The sequence below is a fragment of the Argiope bruennichi genome, chromosome 4 (genome assembly GCF_947563725.1).
Source record: "Argiope bruennichi chromosome 4, qqArgBrue1.1, whole genome shotgun sequence".
NCBI classification, from domain to species: Eukaryota; Metazoa; Arthropoda; class Arachnida; order Araneae; family Araneidae; genus Argiope; species Argiope bruennichi.
This window is the reverse complement of record NC_079154.1, coordinates 106,817,111-106,838,174: the sequence shown is the minus strand read 5'-3', so window position 1 is coordinate 106,838,174 and position 21,064 is coordinate 106,817,111. Positions and strand designations below refer to the sequence as shown.

The 21,064-nt window shown below is 30.0% G+C and overlaps 1 protein-coding gene across 1 annotated transcript in view; it reads left to right on the top strand.

The window, feature by feature from the left end:
• The first annotated feature begins 230 nt into the window (after nt 1-230).
• Nucleotides 231-21,064, top strand: part of LOC129966752 (uncharacterized) — a 41,655-nt gene continuing 20,821 nt past the window's right edge. The window contains exons 1-2 of the mRNA XM_056081310.1: nt 231-336; nt 4,502-5,299. Of these exons, the coding sequence (XP_055937285.1) occupies nt 4,512-5,299 (788 nt within the window). The 5' untranslated portion in view covers nt 231-336; nt 4,502-4,511. The remainder of the gene's footprint in view (nt 337-4,501; nt 5,300-21,064) is intronic.

The following is a 21,064-nucleotide window of genomic DNA, read 5'->3' as shown; positions in this document are numbered from 1 at the left end:
AGTTTTTAAGTCGTTTATCTTTTTTTAGTTCGAAAAGTTGAACATTCGCCAAATTTGGCGACAACAGGATGACTTCCTGGCGTTGGTTACATTTCGAGATGGGTGAAGAATTCTCGAACATGAAAATGATTAGCCTAACCCATCCTGCCCCCCTCTTACCCCCTGTGATCAGAGAGGGTGGTCGGCAGCAGACGATCTCAGCGAGCCCTCAGTTCTTCCACAATCGTTCTTCAGGATTGGCTGGGACCCCTCTCGCACGCTTTCGACTGCGAGGATCACGTGGCTTTCCCGCATCTCTAAGTAAAGGAAACCCACCGACGAAAACACGGGGGAGAAGTGAGTTTTTTTTAATACATATAAAGCTCTTGTGTAATTATATTTTATCTTGTTTCCATTGTGATAATTTTGAAAATGAAATCGATTTCGACTTTTTTTTTTCACATTCAATTTTTTTTTTAAAAAAATCAGGAAACTTATCAGTAAGAGAACTGTTATAAAAAAAATTAATTTACGAAATCGCAAAAATTCAGTTGGATATGTATAGCAAATATCTCCTAGGAAAAAAAAAAAAAGAAAAAAAAAACATGATATATGAAATTATGAATGCTTATTTGAAAACAGAAAACAGTTATATCTAATGTTTGAATTAAAGATCTAAAATAATTATTTATGATATTTTGGTAATTGTTTTTTTAGGTTGACTATTTTGGTAACTAATAATCTTTTTTGGTTGAATTAACAGAAAAAAAATCAATGCAATTTATTCATTTGCATACATTTACAGACAGCAATTAAATTAGTGTGTGAAGGAATTATATTTTCTAATAAACTTACTTATAGTAAACTGGCATTCTATTTCATCATTATATTCCAATAATCTTAAAAACAATTAAATTTTATAAAGTAAAAATGTATTAACTAAAAATAATTATCACTCAGTCATTCCATTAGTAGTTTTTATTTTTAAAAATTTACCAATAATTTCTGTAAATATGATTATAATTATCACAAAAATAGTTTTTAATTTTTTAAATATGGAATTTCCAGTAGAAGTCTGCTTTAAAACGAATTTAAAATTGCAAAAATACCATCAAACGTTGTCAAAAAAACACTTTTTTTTTTTTTGCTATAATTTGAACAGGGATAAATTAAAAGCATTTCTTTATTTTATTTATTTATTGTGATATTCTTTTAAGAGAATATTTGACGTCACAATCTATTTTACGGAATTCGAGAGTATTAATTTCACAATTTTTGCGGTTCATCAACTTAACAAAAAAATAGTTTATAAGAACTTTTGTTGAATATAATGAAATTACAAAATATTTAATACATTTTAAAACATACATTTAAAAACAAAGAACATAAATATGAAATTTTTGAAAGTATGATGGAGGTCAAATAGAAAACATAGCTTTAAAATGGATAGCGACTTATCACAGAGACAGTTAAAAAAAAAAAAAAAAAGCTTAATCCAACATCCCACTCCTCCATAACTGAAAAGACTACAGCGAGGAAGGGAGCATAATCCGGCTGAACTATGTTTAATTTTTAAATAGAATTATAATAGAAAAACGGCCTATGCATCAACATTTGCTTTTCTTTTTTTCATAAAATCTCAATATTTTATTTAGAAAATCAAAGTATAAAATTAATGGAATATTCGAATATTAGCATTGTGAATTTAATATATATTGTGCCCAACTTTAAACAAATTCCATAAATAGATTAATAGATTATGCATTTGCATTTATTTAACCTACGCCGGCTTTCATCACCTATTCAAAAGTCGGCAACGTAGATCCACAAAGCATATTGCATGCACATAATTTTAGATAATAAGTTTGAAAAATATATCTTACAGATCATAAATCATATAAAATATACAAATACACGTTGAGTAATTTAGCAATATAATCAGAAAATATGAGAATTTCAAAAATATGCAAGTCCATAACACGACCAAAAAAATTTTTAGAATGTTTAAGATGACATTTTCAAGCTAAAGCTAATGAAATTTATTAGTGAAATTGTACTAAATACTAGTGAAATAAACAAATCTAAGATTAAGAAGTGAAACAAATGAAATTTTAAAAAAAGACATGGTATATTAAACAAAACTTTAGGAATGATCAAGCAAGAGTATTAAATGAAATTAGAATTAAAATATCAATAAATAAACGCTGTAAAGTTATAATAATAAACGGTCAGGCGATCTGAAATTCCCTTGTTAAGATTTAGAGAAGAGATTTCCATGAAAGTTTCGAAGGTGGAGTGCAACAACAATGAACGCAACGGAGCACTATATTCCAATATCCATACTTGAATGCCTGCATATTAAAAAAAATAAGCCTTGGCTTTGCTTTCGTCTCGATTAGTACTGACATTGCTGAACAGTGAGAATCGTATTATAATTGTAAACATTGTATAGTTTATACAATTTTCCTGCCGTCTTTTGTTGTTATGAGAATAAAATAAATTTTTATTAGAAAAAAATAGAATTACTTCTAAACGTAAAAAAAAAATAGAAAATCATATCTTAATTTAACAGTTTTTAATTCTAAACTAATACCTTTCTTGAAAATTTTCAGAATTAAGCAAAAATAATCTAATTTTGGAACATAAAATCGTTTAATTTTGAACTGCTTTTGATGAATTTTTAATTGCTTTTTGATGGTGGCCATTTATATAGAGTCTTTTTTAAATTATTTTTAAAATAAATAGAATATTTATAGTTAAATCTCTTTTCTTCTTACCTTTTGGTCTCTTAAAATGCTAAAACTTCAGTAACAGATTTACGGGCAATTTGATACCAAAGAAATTTAATGACCGATGTTACAAAAATACAGTTCCATAAAAGTGATTTATTACTTTTAAAAAAATCATTTGGTTGATCAGCGGTTCAACCAAAAATATAGATAAGAAGTTTCAATTAAATTCGTTATGCATGAACAAGAAATTTTAAGCAGACATTAAAATCATAAAACTGTGACAGACTTTAAAGGCATGTTATTTTAATGGCTTTAGATCAATTCTTATTGTTCACATCAACATTCCTAATGGAGTCGAATCCTGTGACATCACATTACCATTCAAAATTTAAAATGTTTGGATGATCTATTTTAAACTGCATGATATCTTTGCAGTAATGTAGTTACACTTTCTGATATATCCAGTAATTTGTGCAGAAAGTCAGTAAAATCAACAAAGAAAGAAAATCAAGCGATTATATATATAATGAAACAAAAACAAATAGCTTTATTCTCTTTTCAACGATGAAATCCATTAAAAATTATGTGGAAAAATATTTTTAAAAAAATTATTAAAATTACGGAAAATTGCAAGGTAATCAAGTTGGTATCATTAAAAAGATAATATTTCAAGTTTTAAAATAGTGCAAAAATTGGTTTTGTGCAATACTATTTTTAGGAGTTTTCTCGGGAAAATGCCAACATTTCGTTTAATTAAAATTTGGAAGTTTTTAAAAGATGGCATTAAAATGTATATTTCTGTCCTCTTAAATATGTTTGTGGAAACTTTGGTAGCTCTAGGTCAGCCTGTATAACGCCAGAATAGACATACACATTCTCCTTCCTATTCATTGTAGTCTGTAAAGCCCCAATATACATATGCTCATTCTCCATTATGAATAAAAATGAACATTCGTACATATGCATAGTAGAAGAATGATTCGATGATGATATATTCGTAATAATTAGGTAGAGATCAACTAAAAAGAGATGATGCCATTGTTCAAAATAACCTGTAATTAAAAGCAAAAGGTATATAAAATAGTCATAAGATCCGAGAATTACTTGCAGTTAACAAAAATGAAAACTGTTTCATAAGATTTTTGCATTAGATCATTACAAATGCTTGCTTATTTTTTGTTCTTTTCAGTTGCAATTACATCACCTTTTATAGATAAATTGTCAACTCATTCCGATAAAACCTTTCGGCAAACCTAGATTAAATATTTTTATTCTAAGTCGTAATACTAGTTGAGAGCCATTCATTCGCATTTCATTTGACCTTCTTCATTCTGTAAGAAATATGATATCAGAGTATTCATTTATTCATGCTAATTAAACATTATCGGCGGATTTCGAAAATAGAAATTCCAATAATATTTTAAACATCTCCTTTCTGATAAATAGCGCTACCGATAAGCTTACAAATGTTTTTAACTCTGCTGAGATCGCATTTTTAACACAGGAACAATAATGTCTGAATAGCGATAATCCTGAATTCCTATAACTTTGCGGGTTAAACATGAACTGCTGATTTCAAAAATAAGATTTTCAATTCAATCATTTCCTTTCAAATATAATTCGTAAGAATAAGAGTAGAGTTGTTTAATCTGCTGAGATAGCACAGGCCGTTCTTTCCTCTTTAGTTCAGAAATAATTTAAATTGAACATAATTTAAACTTTGTGTCTCGCAATAATTATCCTTTATAAATCTTTATTATGAAAAATAAGGAGCCTCGTTTTCGTTATAGGAATGCGAGTATGATATCTCGCCGACTACGACAGTGGGTGACGTTACTTCTACTCACCGCGGCAACAACCGGAGAAACCAGACATCCTCCGTGGTTGCGAACGATCGGGAATGACTTTGTATGCACCCGAGTCCTTCCAGACGGTGAAGTAGAGAGACGAATTCAAAAGGGACGAATCTCAGCCATAGAGACCACGGTAGAGCTTCCTCCTGAATCAACAGACTCCCCATACTTCTCGACGTCAAGTCAAGCACGGGAGTACCAAATCTTGACCTTGCTGCAGGTCACAGATGGTCGGCATTTTATTCAACTGATATACGATTCAGGCTGGGAACTGAGGGATTGTGAATACCTCAAGTCAGCAAAGTCGGTGGACGAATTCTTTGAAGCTTTTGCTGCAGACATCAACTGTCCTCAACAGAAACAATTTCTGAATGAGACCCGATCCCCCACGAATGATGAAGGAAACCTCGACATTGTAAAACCAGATGTCACAGACTACGGTGCACTACGCAGGGAATGTCGAAACCTGCACAAGAAAGTCCGCGAAATGACCCTACACAGTAATCACCATGGGCTACAACGCTTGAAGAGGGATCTTTTCTTGTATCCTGGCACCAACTGGTGTGGATCTGGAAGCAATGCGAGGAAATTCAACGAGCTGGGTTACAACGCAGCCGCGGATCGTTGTTGCAGAGATCACGACCATTGCCCCTACACCATTGAAGGGTTTACGAGTCAATTCAACTTCTTCAACTTCAGGTTTCACACGATCAGTCATTGTGATTGTGACGAAAGGTACCGTACATTTTGCCTTCTAAATTCCCTTTCATTTTGATGCCTCGTTGAAAATTAATGCTATGAAAATACTTCAATTTTTTTTTAAGTTTTAAATCTAGTCTTTGAACTTAGAACAGGTTCAAAAAATTACTAATATATTGAATAACAAGAAATGAAATACTATGCATTAAAGAAATTTTATGGGATATATTTATATAAAATAAGGCCTGTTCTATTAGACCATAAATTTTTCTTCTTGAAATATTCTGACTGGTAAAGATATTAATTTGAAAATTAATATTCGTTGAAAATTAATGCTATGAAAATACTTCAATTTTTTTTTAAGTTTTAAATCTAGTCTTTGAACTTAGAACTGGTTCAAAAAATTACTAATATATTGAATAACAAGAAATGAAATACTATGCATTAAAGAAATTTTATGGGATATATTTATATAAAATAAGGCCTGTTCTATTAGACCATAAATTTTTCTTCTTGAAATATTCTGACTGGTAAAGATATTAATTTGAAAATTAATATTCGTTGAAAATTAATGCTATGAAAATACTTCAATTTTTTTTTAAGTTTTAAATCTAGTCTTTGAACTTAGAACAGGTTCAAAAAATTACTAATATATTGAATAACAAGAAATGAAATACTATGCATTAAAGAAATTTTATGGGATATATTTATATAAAATAAGGCCTGTTCTATTAGACCATAAATTTTTCTTCTTGAAATATTCTGACTGGTAAAGATATTAATTTGTTATCAAAGAAATCGTGCTAATAATTTTATAGATGATCATTCTGAAAATATCTCTGGTAGAAATTTTTAGTTATAGTTGAGATTTAAAGAGATGAATTGGTTATTAAAGTATAATGTAATGAAATCAGAATTTTGAGAAAAGAAATATGTAGAAATGAATGAATTTTTATCAATATTATTGATCACACTTAAATGAACAAAAATTAAATTGAATGATTTTTGATGATATATAAATAGATGTGTTTATGCAGGTTATACTTTAGGAATATTTCCCCGAAAACGATTCCTGCTTTTTGTATGAGGTGTATGAACTTCTGTTTGTATTGTTTAATTTACTGGAATCTCCTTTTGAATATAGAATAAAAGCGAAAGTTTCATTTGTTTTTAAATGCTTAAATTAAATTGAATTAAACTAAATTTTTCAATGCTTCAATTGTTAATAAAGTAAAATTTGGATTATGTCGATGCGTGAAATTTTAGTTTAACAAAATTCCAGTGCAATTTATTTTATTTAGTAAATTTCCTAAATTAAATAAAATTAAAAAAAATAATTTAATAAATTCCAAACCTATATTGAATACGATTTCAACGTTTCGAAAGAAATTATTTATCCTATTTCTGTGGCTATTCTTTCCCGAAACATTTTTCCATGAAAAATATCTTTACTTGAAAGGATATATGCCAAATAACTTTAAAACATTATAAAATAGTCATTCAAAAAAAAATCAAACTGAAACATATCATTTGCGATTGTAATATGTACTTCTTTGTATATGAAAAAAGAAGAAAAAAATTATCTACAGGAAGTGATCATAATTTACAACAGAAAAAAAAAAAATGTTTTAATGTCTTTTTTCTGTTTTCTAACTAATAAGAATAAATTTTTGTTGGCGAGACATTAATGCAATAATTTATAACCGTAATAATCAATTATATCGTTATCTTACGCGCGAGAATCAGGTTTTCCTTCCTTCTCAAAGTTATAGAATGAAACTAAGAAATTTATATTTAGAAATAAGCAGAAATGCCTTGCACTGCTAATACAATCTCTTCCAAGGGGTAAATTCACCTCTAGGAAGAGATTGTATTAGGAAATTTCACATAAATTTAGTTCAATTATTATTTTTAACTGTTTATTGGTAATTTTAAAGATAAGAAATTAGATATAATTAAACGTTCAGATTTCTCATAAGCATTGTAACGGTGTTTGAAGAGTCTGATAGTCAACCTGTCCCACCCCTTTAGTACGCACCAAAACATCAACCGTGACGACTGAAGTATTTTTGAAAATGGTCCCTGCACTTAGGTGTGGGGCGAAAAAAAGTGTGTAAGAAGAGCCGAAGCCATGCATGTAAAGTGGGGAGATTGTGAGGAAGAAGGTGAAAAAAATACTTAAAGGCTCGATTGTGAGCTCTGCCATGGACCGTTGCTCTTTCCTTCGCCCTCAGAGTTTTCTGTTCGACCTTAATGCATGATCCTTCCACCTACTGCTTTCTTGTTTACGATGAAAAACGTGTGAGAAAGGTTCGAAAATCTTTTTCTTTTTCTTTTCCTAGCAAAGATTTCATTTTGTATATGAGCTCTCACATCATAAAAGTATCATTCAAATTAATTTGCATTAAAAAAGAAGTTATTTTCTTAAAATTTTCTTTACAAAAAAACCAATAAAATTTGTTGCAATACAAGCAAAATGAAAGGTACAAATAAAATATATGCTTTATAAAGCTTCCCATAATACATTACAATTATTATTATCCCTAATACGAATTAGGCGCAATTTAGAACATTTTTTCACTATAATTTTATATTACCATATGTTCATATATTCATCATATATTTGGCGCAGCATAGCCATGTCTAATTTTTGTGCCATTAAAATCCAACTCCAACTCCGTAATACATTAATACTAAGATCTCTGAGAAATTGTATATGTTCTATTATGGAAAAATTAATCTAGATAAAAATAATAATTCTCGCGATGTATAACACATTTGTTCATACGCTGAACCCACTTTTTAAAAATAATTTTAGAAGGAACAAAGCTTCTTTCAGGGGTTTTTTTTTAAAGATACTTCTGCAGAAAAACTTCTTTTTCTTTCAATAAATGTTTCTCGTAAAAGGTAAAGTTGTTAGGTATTTAGGGTTAGGGTTGCTTAAGTAGCGTATTTTCATAATTGTTACTCTCGATTAAAAAAAATAATTAAGAATGCCTTTCCAAAGTTTGTAGTGTATATAAATTTGGATTCTGAAAAGGAAAAAGATAGTTGAGATAAAAAAAAATCCAGTTCTAAATGCTACCCAAATAATATTTTGTGAAATAATAAGATATAATATCTGGAGATCAAGGAATAAACCATCCCAAGAAACGATTGCTTGAGAAAAATTTTTAATCTATTATAAACAGATCTTTTAATTCTCTTGTATAACTAGATGATAATAAATTGATATATACTAATTTTTGTTTTAAACAAATTATCATATTAACATAATAAATAAATGTTGCTCGCTCATCTTTTTTGCCCGATATACTCTATAAATACTCTATTAATAACAAAATCTTAACAGCTGTTAAATAAAAAGGAAACTGCATTCCGCAACACCACACGCAGTTTCCGACATTTTAACATGATAATATTTATATGCATGCGACATGCTACGTTCAAATCGTTCAAAGTGCACTACAGAGCAAACCGTTGGGTTTCAAATTGTCACATTTGCTACGTAATAAATTTTAGGCTGCAGGTGCTTATTGAGAAACGAAATTTCAATACTAGTAAAAGATTTTTAATGAAAAAATTACCGTGGCAGAACGTAAAAACCTCGATTGACTTTGGAATATATAACTACACAAAATAAAACATTTTAAAACCAATTCAATTTTTTAAAATTAATTTTTCAGTAATACCAAATTTATTAAAGGTTTTTTTTTCTAATTTTAATAAATTTTTCAAAATATTTTAAGTACATTCAACAGCTATACTTTCATTATTTTGGTAACAGAGTTATTGCAGCTATATAAATAAGAAGTAAATAAATATATAAATAAGAAGTAAATTTTATAAATAAAATAAAATCAGAAGAATCAGTCTTAAAGCATTATGGATATTTTGAACGTTTGAACTTTTCTTAGAAACAAATAAAACTTTGAAGGATGCCAAAAACAAACTTTCTTAATTTTGATACATGATGATTGATGATGAAATTATATAATAGAATTTTTTATTTTAATGATGGTTAATATTTTACTTCTATTTATAAACTCAAATTGATTCACTAAAAGAGTTCTTTAGTGAATCAAATAAGAGTTCTTAAGAGTAATTCAAAAATAATTTTTCAGTCAGAATAAGTCCGAAAATGAAACCATTATTAAAGACTTCGGTTATTACTTTTAACTAAAGTTTTTTTTTTAATATTCATGGCTATAAAAATCTAAAATCTAAATTATCTTGAGGCTTTTATTGCTTGTTTTTATGCTTTTTTAAAATCAAAATATTATATTATCTCACTGTAAAAACTTTCTTAGAGATTTATATCTTATTATTCCCACATTACTAATTCTTTTAGAAGATTTTAAAATTATATTATTTTATAAAAATAATTTGCACTTATATAATTGCGTTCTACAAAACGTTAATATCCTTAGTAATGTAATATACCAATGGTAATGGTAATATACCATACCATTACCACGATGCAAGACAACTACCCAGAATGTGTCCTAGCATTTTCAATGAATTTATTCCATCGTTATCTATTATCAGCAATATTTATCCAATTAATTGATTTTATAACATCTTTATCAATACAATCAATATATATGGTTTTAGGTCTTATTCCAAAATATGTTCTATATATAAAAAAAAAAAACATTATCTCGCATTATAAATAATGAAATAAAGAACTGATGCTTTGCACTTATATCCATTTCCTTCCCTCCAAAATTTTTCAAACCTTTTTAAGATTTCGAAATATTTTTTTTTATTATTATTTATGTGAATTAAAGCATGTAGAGGGTATCCACTGTAATCTTAGCTGAATAGCTACTTTCTAAATCATTTGAGATAAAACTATTCTTCATCTTGGAAAAATGCTTTAAATAGCACTGGAAATATTTTATGTTATTTGAACCTGTACATATATTGATAAAAAGAATAGCAAATCTAAATTCTTATCAATCACATAATCTTAGGAGCCATATTTATTGAAATATTCTTGACACTCAAATATTTAAAATAATCGACACTTCTGTGATTAAATTTATTTATTTATTTTTTAAGAAAACAAAGCCACCTAGAGTAAGCACCGTCTATTGGAGGGTAGATCTTCCACAAGGTAGACGAAGAAATGACCTAAAATCATTTAAAGTAGAGATATTCAAAGCTTCATAGCTAGATTATTTTTAATCGCAATTGTTGCTGTTGTTATTTGAAATGGTAGGGACTGAAAATTTTATAGGGATTTCTTTGACACATGTAGACTTGGAAAAGGGAATTTCATGTATCTTTAAAAGAACGTTGCACACACATTAAGGTTTTTCATCTCTTCACTCGGAACGTGAGAACTTGCTGAATTTACAGTTTTACAAAGCATGCGTAGGATTAATTAAATAAAAAAAAAAGTAGGAATCGGATCAGGAAATAAGAAAACATTTTAGCATGAAGTTAATATGGGTAAAATTAAGATAAAAAAAGTAAGAAATTAATTGGGATCTAAATTAAATTTTAAAATATCATTACATAAATATATATGTAACAATTTCGAAATCAGCTATTGGGCAATTATTAAAGTGGATATCTTGAATATTAAAATTTAAATAAATATATGCAGAAAAGGATGGACTTTACAAATGCAAAACCAAAGGTATTAATATATATTACTTTCCGAAAAAATAAAAATAAATAAATGTATTAACATCTGAAAACAGAACAAAAAATGAAATTGATCAATGATTCTTCAGCCATTAAAAGTAGACAGGAATTCTCCTTAAAATAGAAAGGAGTGTGATGCCTTGTAAAATTTTATTTTGCCAAAATGAATTTCTTACAACCAATTCAGTAAACTTCCTTTTGTCACTGAACATTCACTTCGATGGGATAAATCGCCAAACAACGACCTACTGTTGTGGGTGAAAAAAAAGAGGGGGATCGCGCAATGCAATACCTCTCTCGTTCACGGGATCAAGAAGATTCAAATAGAAGCAAGGGTGGAGGGGTAGGTGCAGAAAAAAGGAGCAAGATTCGATTGCTGTTTAAGTGGGGGAAGGAAAAATGATCCTCCCTTGCTGTCAGTGAAGTCATCACCGTTCAAGAGGTGATGACGGTCACCCGCAAAGTTGGGAGAATTCTATGGGCTCCTGTGTCGCGCTTCCCCTAATATTCTTTTTAAAAAATTTTAAAGTGCCAATTGACTTCACATTCTTGTAGAATCTCTGAAGTCTCATTTTAAATCTATTCATCGGTACATTCCGGTCGGCTTCTGAATGTAGGATGACAAAGGAATTGTTGAAATATTTCGTGGGAAACTGTTTGTAAACAGTCATGAAATCGCTTTGCGGATATTCAGATAAAAATGTCTGTTGGTATATATATTTTAAAGTTTTGTCATAAGAAATAATATTTTGCTGAAACGTGGTTTTTATTCAAATAAAATGCATACGAAAATTTAATCTTGAGGCAATTTAATCTTACAAAGTAATGCAGAAAAGATTTTTTTTTTTTTTTTTTTTTTCCAATTTCAATCACTAATTTTCATTCCCCCCCCAAAAAAACATTTTGAAAACACGTAAAAAAAATTTTACAAATGGGAGGCTAAACCAAGAATAGTTAAAGTTTTGACTTACATATTCCCACTGCGACTATTCCAAAGGCAAAAATAAACATCAGACAAAAACAAAATAGTGTTTAAATATTGAAAATAAAAGTATTTGCAAATTTATATGTAGCATTTTTTTAACATTTTATTTGCTCATTTTTTTTTCAACAATAAACATATTTTTTAAAAAATCAATGCATCAGTGTCAGCATATGCGAGGCCTTATTCCAGCAATTCAATATTTTTTTTTTTTCAAAACTCATAATAATAATTTACATTTTAGTTGCATGGCATTTTCTATTTTGTAATATGCACAATAAGGCCAATTATTTCGTACAATGTAGTTAAATTCATTAAAATTACTAAATTTTAATACTTTATTGAGAATATTCTTATTAATTACCTTCGAGATAAATATGATACGATAACTGCATTTCCACGGGTTGTTTTTTGATCTGATGTCATGATCTGTGGATTATTTGCTTTATGTATGTTTCATACGAGTAATAAAATTTGCTTTAGCGAAATTGCCTCTATTTGTAATATGCACCCCGTTTAACTATTAATGTGTAGTTAAACATTTTGTATACAATAAAACTAATTGTTCATTTCATTTCCTTATTTTTCCGTATATTGACAAAAAAATTAATAGATATTTTCGTAAATAGATCAAACTAGCAAATATGTTTAAGTAATTTTATAATAATTTGTTGCAATTCTTACTTCAGTTCTCGGCAACTATTGATTCTAGTGATGATTTATTATGACTCTTCAAAACGTATCTTGCAGTTTGTGATTAATCGTTTTTAGTTTATCTTGGAGGGGGAAAATTCTATTGCAATATTGATTTATTTCCTTTCAAGTGCTAAGACATTAAAATAAAATAGTCTAATATCATGCCATAGCAATATTTTTTCGCAGTTTAATTTCATCAATATTTATTGATTTTAACACTCTTGTTTTAAGAATCTTTAACATTTATACTTTTTATTATTAGTTACGAATTATTCTTTAACTTAATAGTTTGAGTCTCACTCCATCCCCCAGAAGAACTGTTGCTTAATAGTCGTAAAAAATAAAGGAAAGCCTTTATAAATTTAGGGTAGAAAATATTTTCAACATTCAGAAGAGTCAGAAATTTCAAATCACACGATAGCATGCCGAGAGAGAAGCAATAAATACCATTTATTATTTTCCTCTTGTTAAACTTATGTTCATTTTATATCTGAAAAGGGTGTTTTTATCACTTCGAAGTTTCCCTCCAGCAAAGGTTGGCCATCATATACTATCAAGCTTAAAGCACATCTAGTATGAAGCATAGGATGAAAATACTTTTTTTCTTTAAAGACAAAAGGTTGATTTTGGAGTAGAGCAGCTACGCCTCTTCTGAACTACCTCGCGTTAATATTTTTTTTTTCCTTTGTTTCCAAAAGGAAAAGATGGCAACTCCCCTGCTCACTGGCATGATATTTTTGCTGTTAGTTTTAAGTAGACAGTTTTTAACAATGTAATTTAAAAAAGAAAACGACATTTATTTTCTTATACCACTATGGCTTTTTATGTAACTTTTTAACTTAGTTACAGCTTCACTACCACCGTAAAATAGCCAACAAGGGTAGCATGCTCTCTAGTAAAGGACTGATCCTGCTCCCGCATAAAATTGTAGACTTCGAGTAAGATCTCGAATACACTGCATGGCATTGCCAAACTATAGTTCTGAAATACAGAATCTTTGACATGAATGTAATAATTTTACTGAACCTATAGTAAGAATATGTATTTGGGGCACTTTTTGGCGACCAGAAACCAATTAAAATTTGACGCGGAGTTATAGTCGTAGTCACAAAGTAACATATCGGATTTCATTGATTTATCTGACTGAGTTTGAGATATATTGTATTTACAAACATGCGAAAGTACAGACCGACATATAGTCAACCATTCGACAGATTTAATTAAAAATTTAATAAGAATCTATATTTTAGATGTCACTGTCTATCAAATTTTATCTAACTATTTCTTTACGTTTCGTAGTTATTGAGTTTATTTATACTCGAACAATCAGCCAGACTTCCTGCGAATGGATTTATCTAATCGTTTAAGCTCATATACAAAACTTCATTCATGCGTTTTTGAGTTATAATATTCACAGACGAGCATAAAACCAAAATTGTGTTTTTGGAACTCAAAAAGGTCTAAAACGTGAAAATGCGTCAAAATTTTGTTTTCAAATTTTTTTGTCGACTACAATATTTCTTCTATACTTCATATACGAAAAAGTAAAGATCAATAAAATTGTGTTTGATATATTGAGTGGAAGGGTCAAGTCAAAGTTTCTGAGTTAAGTCAACGGATGGGTACATCTGTTGAGATTTTGGTTTCTGAATCATTCACAACACGGGAGGCGAAATTTTGTTTTATAGTGATTATTAATACAAAACACGATGTGTTGTTTCCTATGCCTAATTTATTATTTTGCTTGTACATCAAAGTAAATAAACTCTAATTTTCCTCATTGAATAATGCAGGCCTTTATCAGAATAAAATCAAGCCTAGATTAGTTGCTGTTAAGGGTGAAGTTGATAAAAAGCGAAGTTTTCCAGCAGTTGGTAGCCACGTTTGAATGAACTAATGGAGAGGCAATGACTTACAGAATTACATATTGTTGTTTTATACTGAGAAATTGAGAAGTTCACTGCATGATATTGGGTAATATTTAAATTCAATTCACGAAATATATTCATAATTTTTTTTTAAAAAATTGGAATGTTAATTTTTCTCGAGTTGCTTTTGAAAGATGAAAGCGGGAAAGTTTTCACTTCTCTTATTCTTTCTAGAGAATCTTTAAGGATAATCTGCATTCTATTTAAGGAACAAACACCTTTGTCATCTTCTTGAAATTCCATTTTCAAAACAAAAAAAAAATCCATTTAAAACATTTTATGTTTAATAACGTTTGTTTGTTAATGAATACTGATATTTAATAAAGCTTAATGGTGAATAATGAAAGCTTAATGACTCCAGAATAGTGAACAAACCAAGTAAAAAAAAATGCAGCTGAAGATTGAAGTTTCGGAAGGTCGAAGAAGAAGCGCCTACCTATTGGCGACAGCGCCTAGCGCAACAAAAACTGCAACCTTGATTCTTCTCGGGCAAAATCAGCCTTTCCAAACGAATCCTGTCGAGCGTTAAGAGTCGGCTCCCCCTTTTCTCCGTCCAATCGTCTATTGTTAGATGAAAAGCGATACATCCCCTCTCGTCTTTTGTACACTGTTCTATCGCATGCGTGGTCCAATGAATCGGCTACTCATCGGACAAGATACGGCAGAGGATAAGCGAATTAGCACGCTCGAAGAAGACGGATATTTGCGGTGTGGTGGTATTCAGATGTATCAATTGCGTACCCATTCAGATTCCGTAATGGGTGTGACTGGGTGCACCCATTACGCATCCCACTCCCCTCCTCCTGTCACAAACACGTCCCCTGCATACCAGCCGCGATTTGTCTCCATTAAATTGCTGGAAATCATACAGCAGAGAGTTTTCAACAAGGATATGGGGGAAAAAAGGATGCATCAATATGCCATTACATAAATGCTATTGCAAATTTTTTTCTTGAAACGATTTCACAACTTAAAAAAAACATTGATACAAAACAAAGTGGCAAATTAAGATCTCTGTTAAACTATAAAAATTAACGATGCCAAATGCGAAACGTCATTTTTTCTTTTTTTCATTCGCCAGTTTTGGCATTCAAAATGCAAAGAATGACGGAAGAAAGAAAACGAGATTTTATATTATATAAATTTTTCCCAATAAATTTTGTTTTTTCCACAGTCAGTATGATAATGTTCACCTTTTAAAGTTTTTAATGTGAAAAAGGCTTATTTTGGAAAAAACAGAACGTCCTACTTAAGTTACCGTAAATTCTTTGTTAATTAAATGCAATGCTGAAATATCAAATGTATTTTTTTAAATATAAGATCTGCGACGATGTTCTAAATTTCACGAGTCACCTGCCTTAGTGTTAACTATAAAATGGTATAGCATCGCAATCACTCATGTTAACTTTATCACTTTCTTATATACAAAAAGAAAAGATCATAAGAATCCAAAAGTTCGGTCTTGAGATTTTGATAAATCTCTATACTTTAGATTTCCTTTGAGACCCCCTCCCCTCCTCAGCCCCCAAATATTCTGAAATTGTTGGTTTATCCGATTGTTGACGCGATAATTCAAAATCGCAGCATGCCAGAATAGTGAATTTTTGTATATGGTCTCTTTACACAAAACTGTAAATCTATGAGCAATATTGAACTAAATATGCCGGTAGATGTATACTTCTTTGTAAATGTGTATGTGCACACGATGATTCATCGTATGACAAATTGAATGAATAAAATGAGCGTATGCAGACTTCATAGCAAAATTGCAAGTCTGCATCAAATTTTGGATCCAATTAGGAAAGAATTCATACTTATTAAAAACTAAACTCACTTTTTGATATTTGTACGAGAAAGCGAAGGTGGGGAAAACCTTCACTGATTTTTGTTGTAAATTCAAATTATCGCAAACAGATAACTGTCTGAAAGGTACAGGATTCTGAAAGATTTCTATTAAAACTATCAAAGAAAATTTAAGTTATAAACGTTGTTTAAATACAATAGAAAGTGTTGCTATGAGAACACTAGATTAATACAACAAAATGATTTCAGCAAAATCATAAATTATTTAAATTTTTCTTTATTAATACGGGGAACTTCTTGAATTACCAGCAGGGGAATATACATCTTACGTATGGCAACCAAGCAGGAGGAATAATATAGATAACAAGATTCATACGAGATACCTGTGCTTACAGTTTTTGAGAATTTCACTATTTAATGCAATGCGATGTACGTGTGTTGGGTCTTGTAAATATTTTGAGGCTCTTTTGTAGTATTAGTAGTATTTTATGTGCATAAGTTGTGAGGAAATAAAAAGCATTTAAAGTCTTGCCCTATTTATTATTTTTGCATTGACTTGAAGAACGTCCAATGCCTCTTGAAAACGGCTGTGAAAATCATACCTTATATTCAAATAATTTAATTTTTTTCCCTATTCACTAGACCTGCTGTTCCGTTTTGTTGAATTTGAATTTGCTTAAACCTGTGCAGCCCAACACATATTCCTTTAATGCAACATAAATAATTTGAATACATGCTAAAGAAAAAAGGTTCCATCTTTTATTGTTATATTAATTTCCAAATGATATTTAAAATAAATTGTGCAACTTGCTCTTCACACCTCTAATATTTTTAGTGACTAAACAAGACATACCTCAGAAATAAGAACACACCAAAAACAATTTTTCTTTAAGTATAATTACCATACAATTACAACCTAATTAACCATTAATATCGTTTCTTAATATGCCTTATTTCCGCTTCACTTATCCATTTTGTAAGTAATCATTTCTACTTTTTAATTAATTTTAATCATTACATCGACTTCCAGGGCAAATACAACATTTTTACGACGTGCATTAGTTAGCATATGTCAGTAAACTATACCGACTTATCAGTTTATGTTTCTCATAATTAATTTTTCCTAAAGAAAAAAAACCACCGAAGTTCTCTCTCTCACACAGTTGTCTTGTTAACGATCCAGTGAAGAATCGTTTCTCTTTTAAAGTGCAAACAATTTGGACGGCGATAATGCTCGGCTACATTTGTAAGGATAAGTAAGGCGGACTCTCTTACTTTTACAAAAATGAAGAACTGTCTGTTTCATCTCGATAAGTATTGCTGTCATTTTTCAAACCATTCGTAAGCAAAAGTGGAGAGAATAAAGCAAAAATGGGAATTCATTTGGGCTCCAGTCATCCTTGCAAATAGCTAGGGCTCTCTTATCTCTCTAATGAAGCTTAAAACTTTGCTAATCCCCTGCGGCCCGACGCCTGCTGATAGCGACATTGAAAATTAGATGCATTTTGTTTGCATTGCATATGGATGACTCGGGAGGAGAATGAAAAAGTTAGTATCGAATCGATAGTGAGCAATAGAGTGTTATAAGAAGGTTAATAGGATGTTATTAAACGAACTATTTGTTACCAGGGCCTATCATGGCTTAGTGATTCGCTTTTTCTTTTTTGTCAAAAATATGGTAACTATTCTGCATTCATCATTATTAAAAAAAATTAGCATCATTATTAAAAAAAAGTTCCATATCGATTCAATGCTAAACAAATGATACAAATTTATAGTTCAGTTTTATAAGTTTGTAAAGACGTGCGAGAGAGAGGAACGAGCAGGAGTGGTCCTTTCAAAACTTTCTCGCATATTCTGCAATAAAGATGATATCCCAAAGAACGCATTGCATGGCGTTGCATAAAATAGTAACGAAATATTAACCTTTGGCGTGAATTTAACATTTTACTGAATCTGCCCTGTAATCCTTGGCGAGTTTTTTGTCGATTTATTCCTGGCATGAGATTAATAGTATCCGAATTGAAGTTGCATTTTAGAAGTGTTTTTCCCAAACGATTGAAATAAAAATTTGACACAAAACTACACTTGGGATCACAAAATCCCATACCAAATTTGCTATATTTAAGTCATTGAGTTTGTAAGTTAGCGCGTTGACAGGTTTCTGAAACGTACATGCCAGTAGATGATCAATCTCTAGTAGCATTTGACTCAAAATTTGCTAGATGTCTACAATATAGATGTGAAATCTGTGTGCCGAATTATATATATCTTGATCTCTTCATTTTGTTGTTATCGTGTTAACTTTTATTCGTACATCTGGTCAGACAGACTTTCTCAGAACGGATTTTGTTCAAAATTTGTTAGAAATCTGCAAGCTTTATGTAAAAACCATATACCGAATTTTATCCATCTAGCTCAAAGCATTCTTGAGTTTTCTTTGTCACAGGCAGACGGACAGACTGAAATTCTCCAAAAATGTGTTTTCCGAACTCAGAGGTCTAAAACGTGGAGATTCGTAAAAATCTCGAATTCGAATTCTTTAACGATTACTATACTTTCTCAATACCACGTACACTAGAAAGTGAAAAAAGGTTATTGATATACTCATATTAACAATTTGGATTGTTGAAAAGGTGTTTAATTAATCTCCTTTTTGAAATGACACGAGCTCCATTTTGAAAAGGACCTCATAATTTTGAATGCGGTCAGATGATGCAATTGAAACTTTATTTAAGACTTTTCATCCTCACGAATATTTGGACAAAATTTAGCACTGACAAATGCAATAGCAGATTAGCAATAGATGTATGACAGAGCATGATATAACAGAAAAATGTAAAGAGGATTTAAACCTCTTAAAAGTAATAGTCCATGCTTGCTTCGTCTATCTTTTTTTTGTTTTTGTTTTTTTTAGTTGCTATCAGTTATTTAACAATGTCAATGCCCAAATAACAAATGTATTTAATATTGCCTCACCACTCGTATATATAATCGTAGCAACTAAAAAAAAAAAAAGAAAAATATCATTGTAAAATATGTACTAAAATAGTTTTTAATTAGGGAGAAATGTATGGAAATAAAATTAATATCAAAAATTTTTTTTGAACTTCAAAGTGACGTAGAAGTAAGTAATTGTTCATAGCATTCTAAGAAAATACAGATAATCAATATCACACAAAAGGCAGATCATTGAAGAAATGTACATCATACGATTGTTATTCATATTAAAATGAAAAACTTGATACGAGATTAACTGTTTCTAGTTTATTTAGACTGAATTGGTTACAATAAAATCCTTTTTGTATATAAAATCTGGAAGAATTCAAATTGAATGTAATTCACGGTTGAATATATAACCTTGTCTTTAAAAAAAGATCACAGTGATGAAGGAAAAGAATGAAATTGCTAAAAGTTATTAAAGGAAACTTTCCTTGGGCACCCTTTATTTGTTTATTTAAATTATGAAGTAAACACAAGAGAGAAGTAAACAGTTTCAGTGTTATTAAATCATTAAAGTCCATATTCTTCATACTTTCTTTTGCTCACATACTTATTTAACACATTTGTTATCCAATGGATTATTTTAACAAAACAAAGGTTATACGCTAAATACTGTGCAATAAATGTGTTATGCGGCATGTTGTAAATATCATTCAAACTGCTCGGCAGCATAGACCATTGAACCTAGAGCCAAATTTAGCATGTAGTTGCTTGATGGATAGTAGCTGCAGCTGCTCACCAAAAAAAATGACACAAATTTTAAATAATGAAAATTTTTCCTCATATACGTGTGTGTGTGTGTGTGTGTGTGTGTGTGTGTGTGTGTGTGTGTGTGTGTGTGTGTGTGTGTGTACGTTTTCGCTATATAAAGAATTCCTCATTCCTAATCAAACATTATCATGTTAAGATTTTCGGACTGGAGATTTGAATTTCCTTTAATTTTCTTAAATAGCTCTAATATTTAGAAAACCCGAGGGTAAATTAACATAAATCAGCAAAAACTGTAATACTTTATTCTGTTAAGAACTTAGTACGTCAAAAACCCAAATTTAGGTATTTTGTTTCCGATGTTTTTCATTTTATTTAAATAAAAGAAAATATTATAAATATCATTTTGGAATCGTAGTGCATCCGAATACGTTTTGTTCCAAACAAAAAAAGGAATTTTTAATCTGCTCGGTTCAAAAAAATCATTCTAATAGAAATGCGAATTACTTATAAGCAAATCCTTAATTCACAAACAATCCAAGAATTCACTTTAAACTGTAGCATAGCTGATAGAAAAGTAATGATTCCGATTTCAATAATATATATATTTTTTTACGTTTTGCAATGCAATTTCTATTCAAATGAGCTAATATAAAATGCTTTTTGAGCAGATACTAAGTTATTTACGAGCAAAGGTAGAACATTTATTTACACATTTTTCTTCTGGAAGCGGGTGTGCAAGAAAAACACTATTGACTAAATCTCTCCTCCCCTCTTGGGGATGAAGTCCCCTGCCATGCTTCATCGACTAGGGGGTGAGTCAGGCTTCTTTTTATGGCACTGTCCTGCCGAGCATTCAGGCCAGTCTCTAAGAATATTGCTGAATGTTTGGCGATTAAATTTTGGCGTGAATTTCTCTTCAATTTACGAAGAAATATGTAAATGTCGCCATATGAAACGAAACAGAGCATATTAAAGCTACTACATGTATGAAGTCAAAGGAGTTTAGTTTACCAAACATTTAGA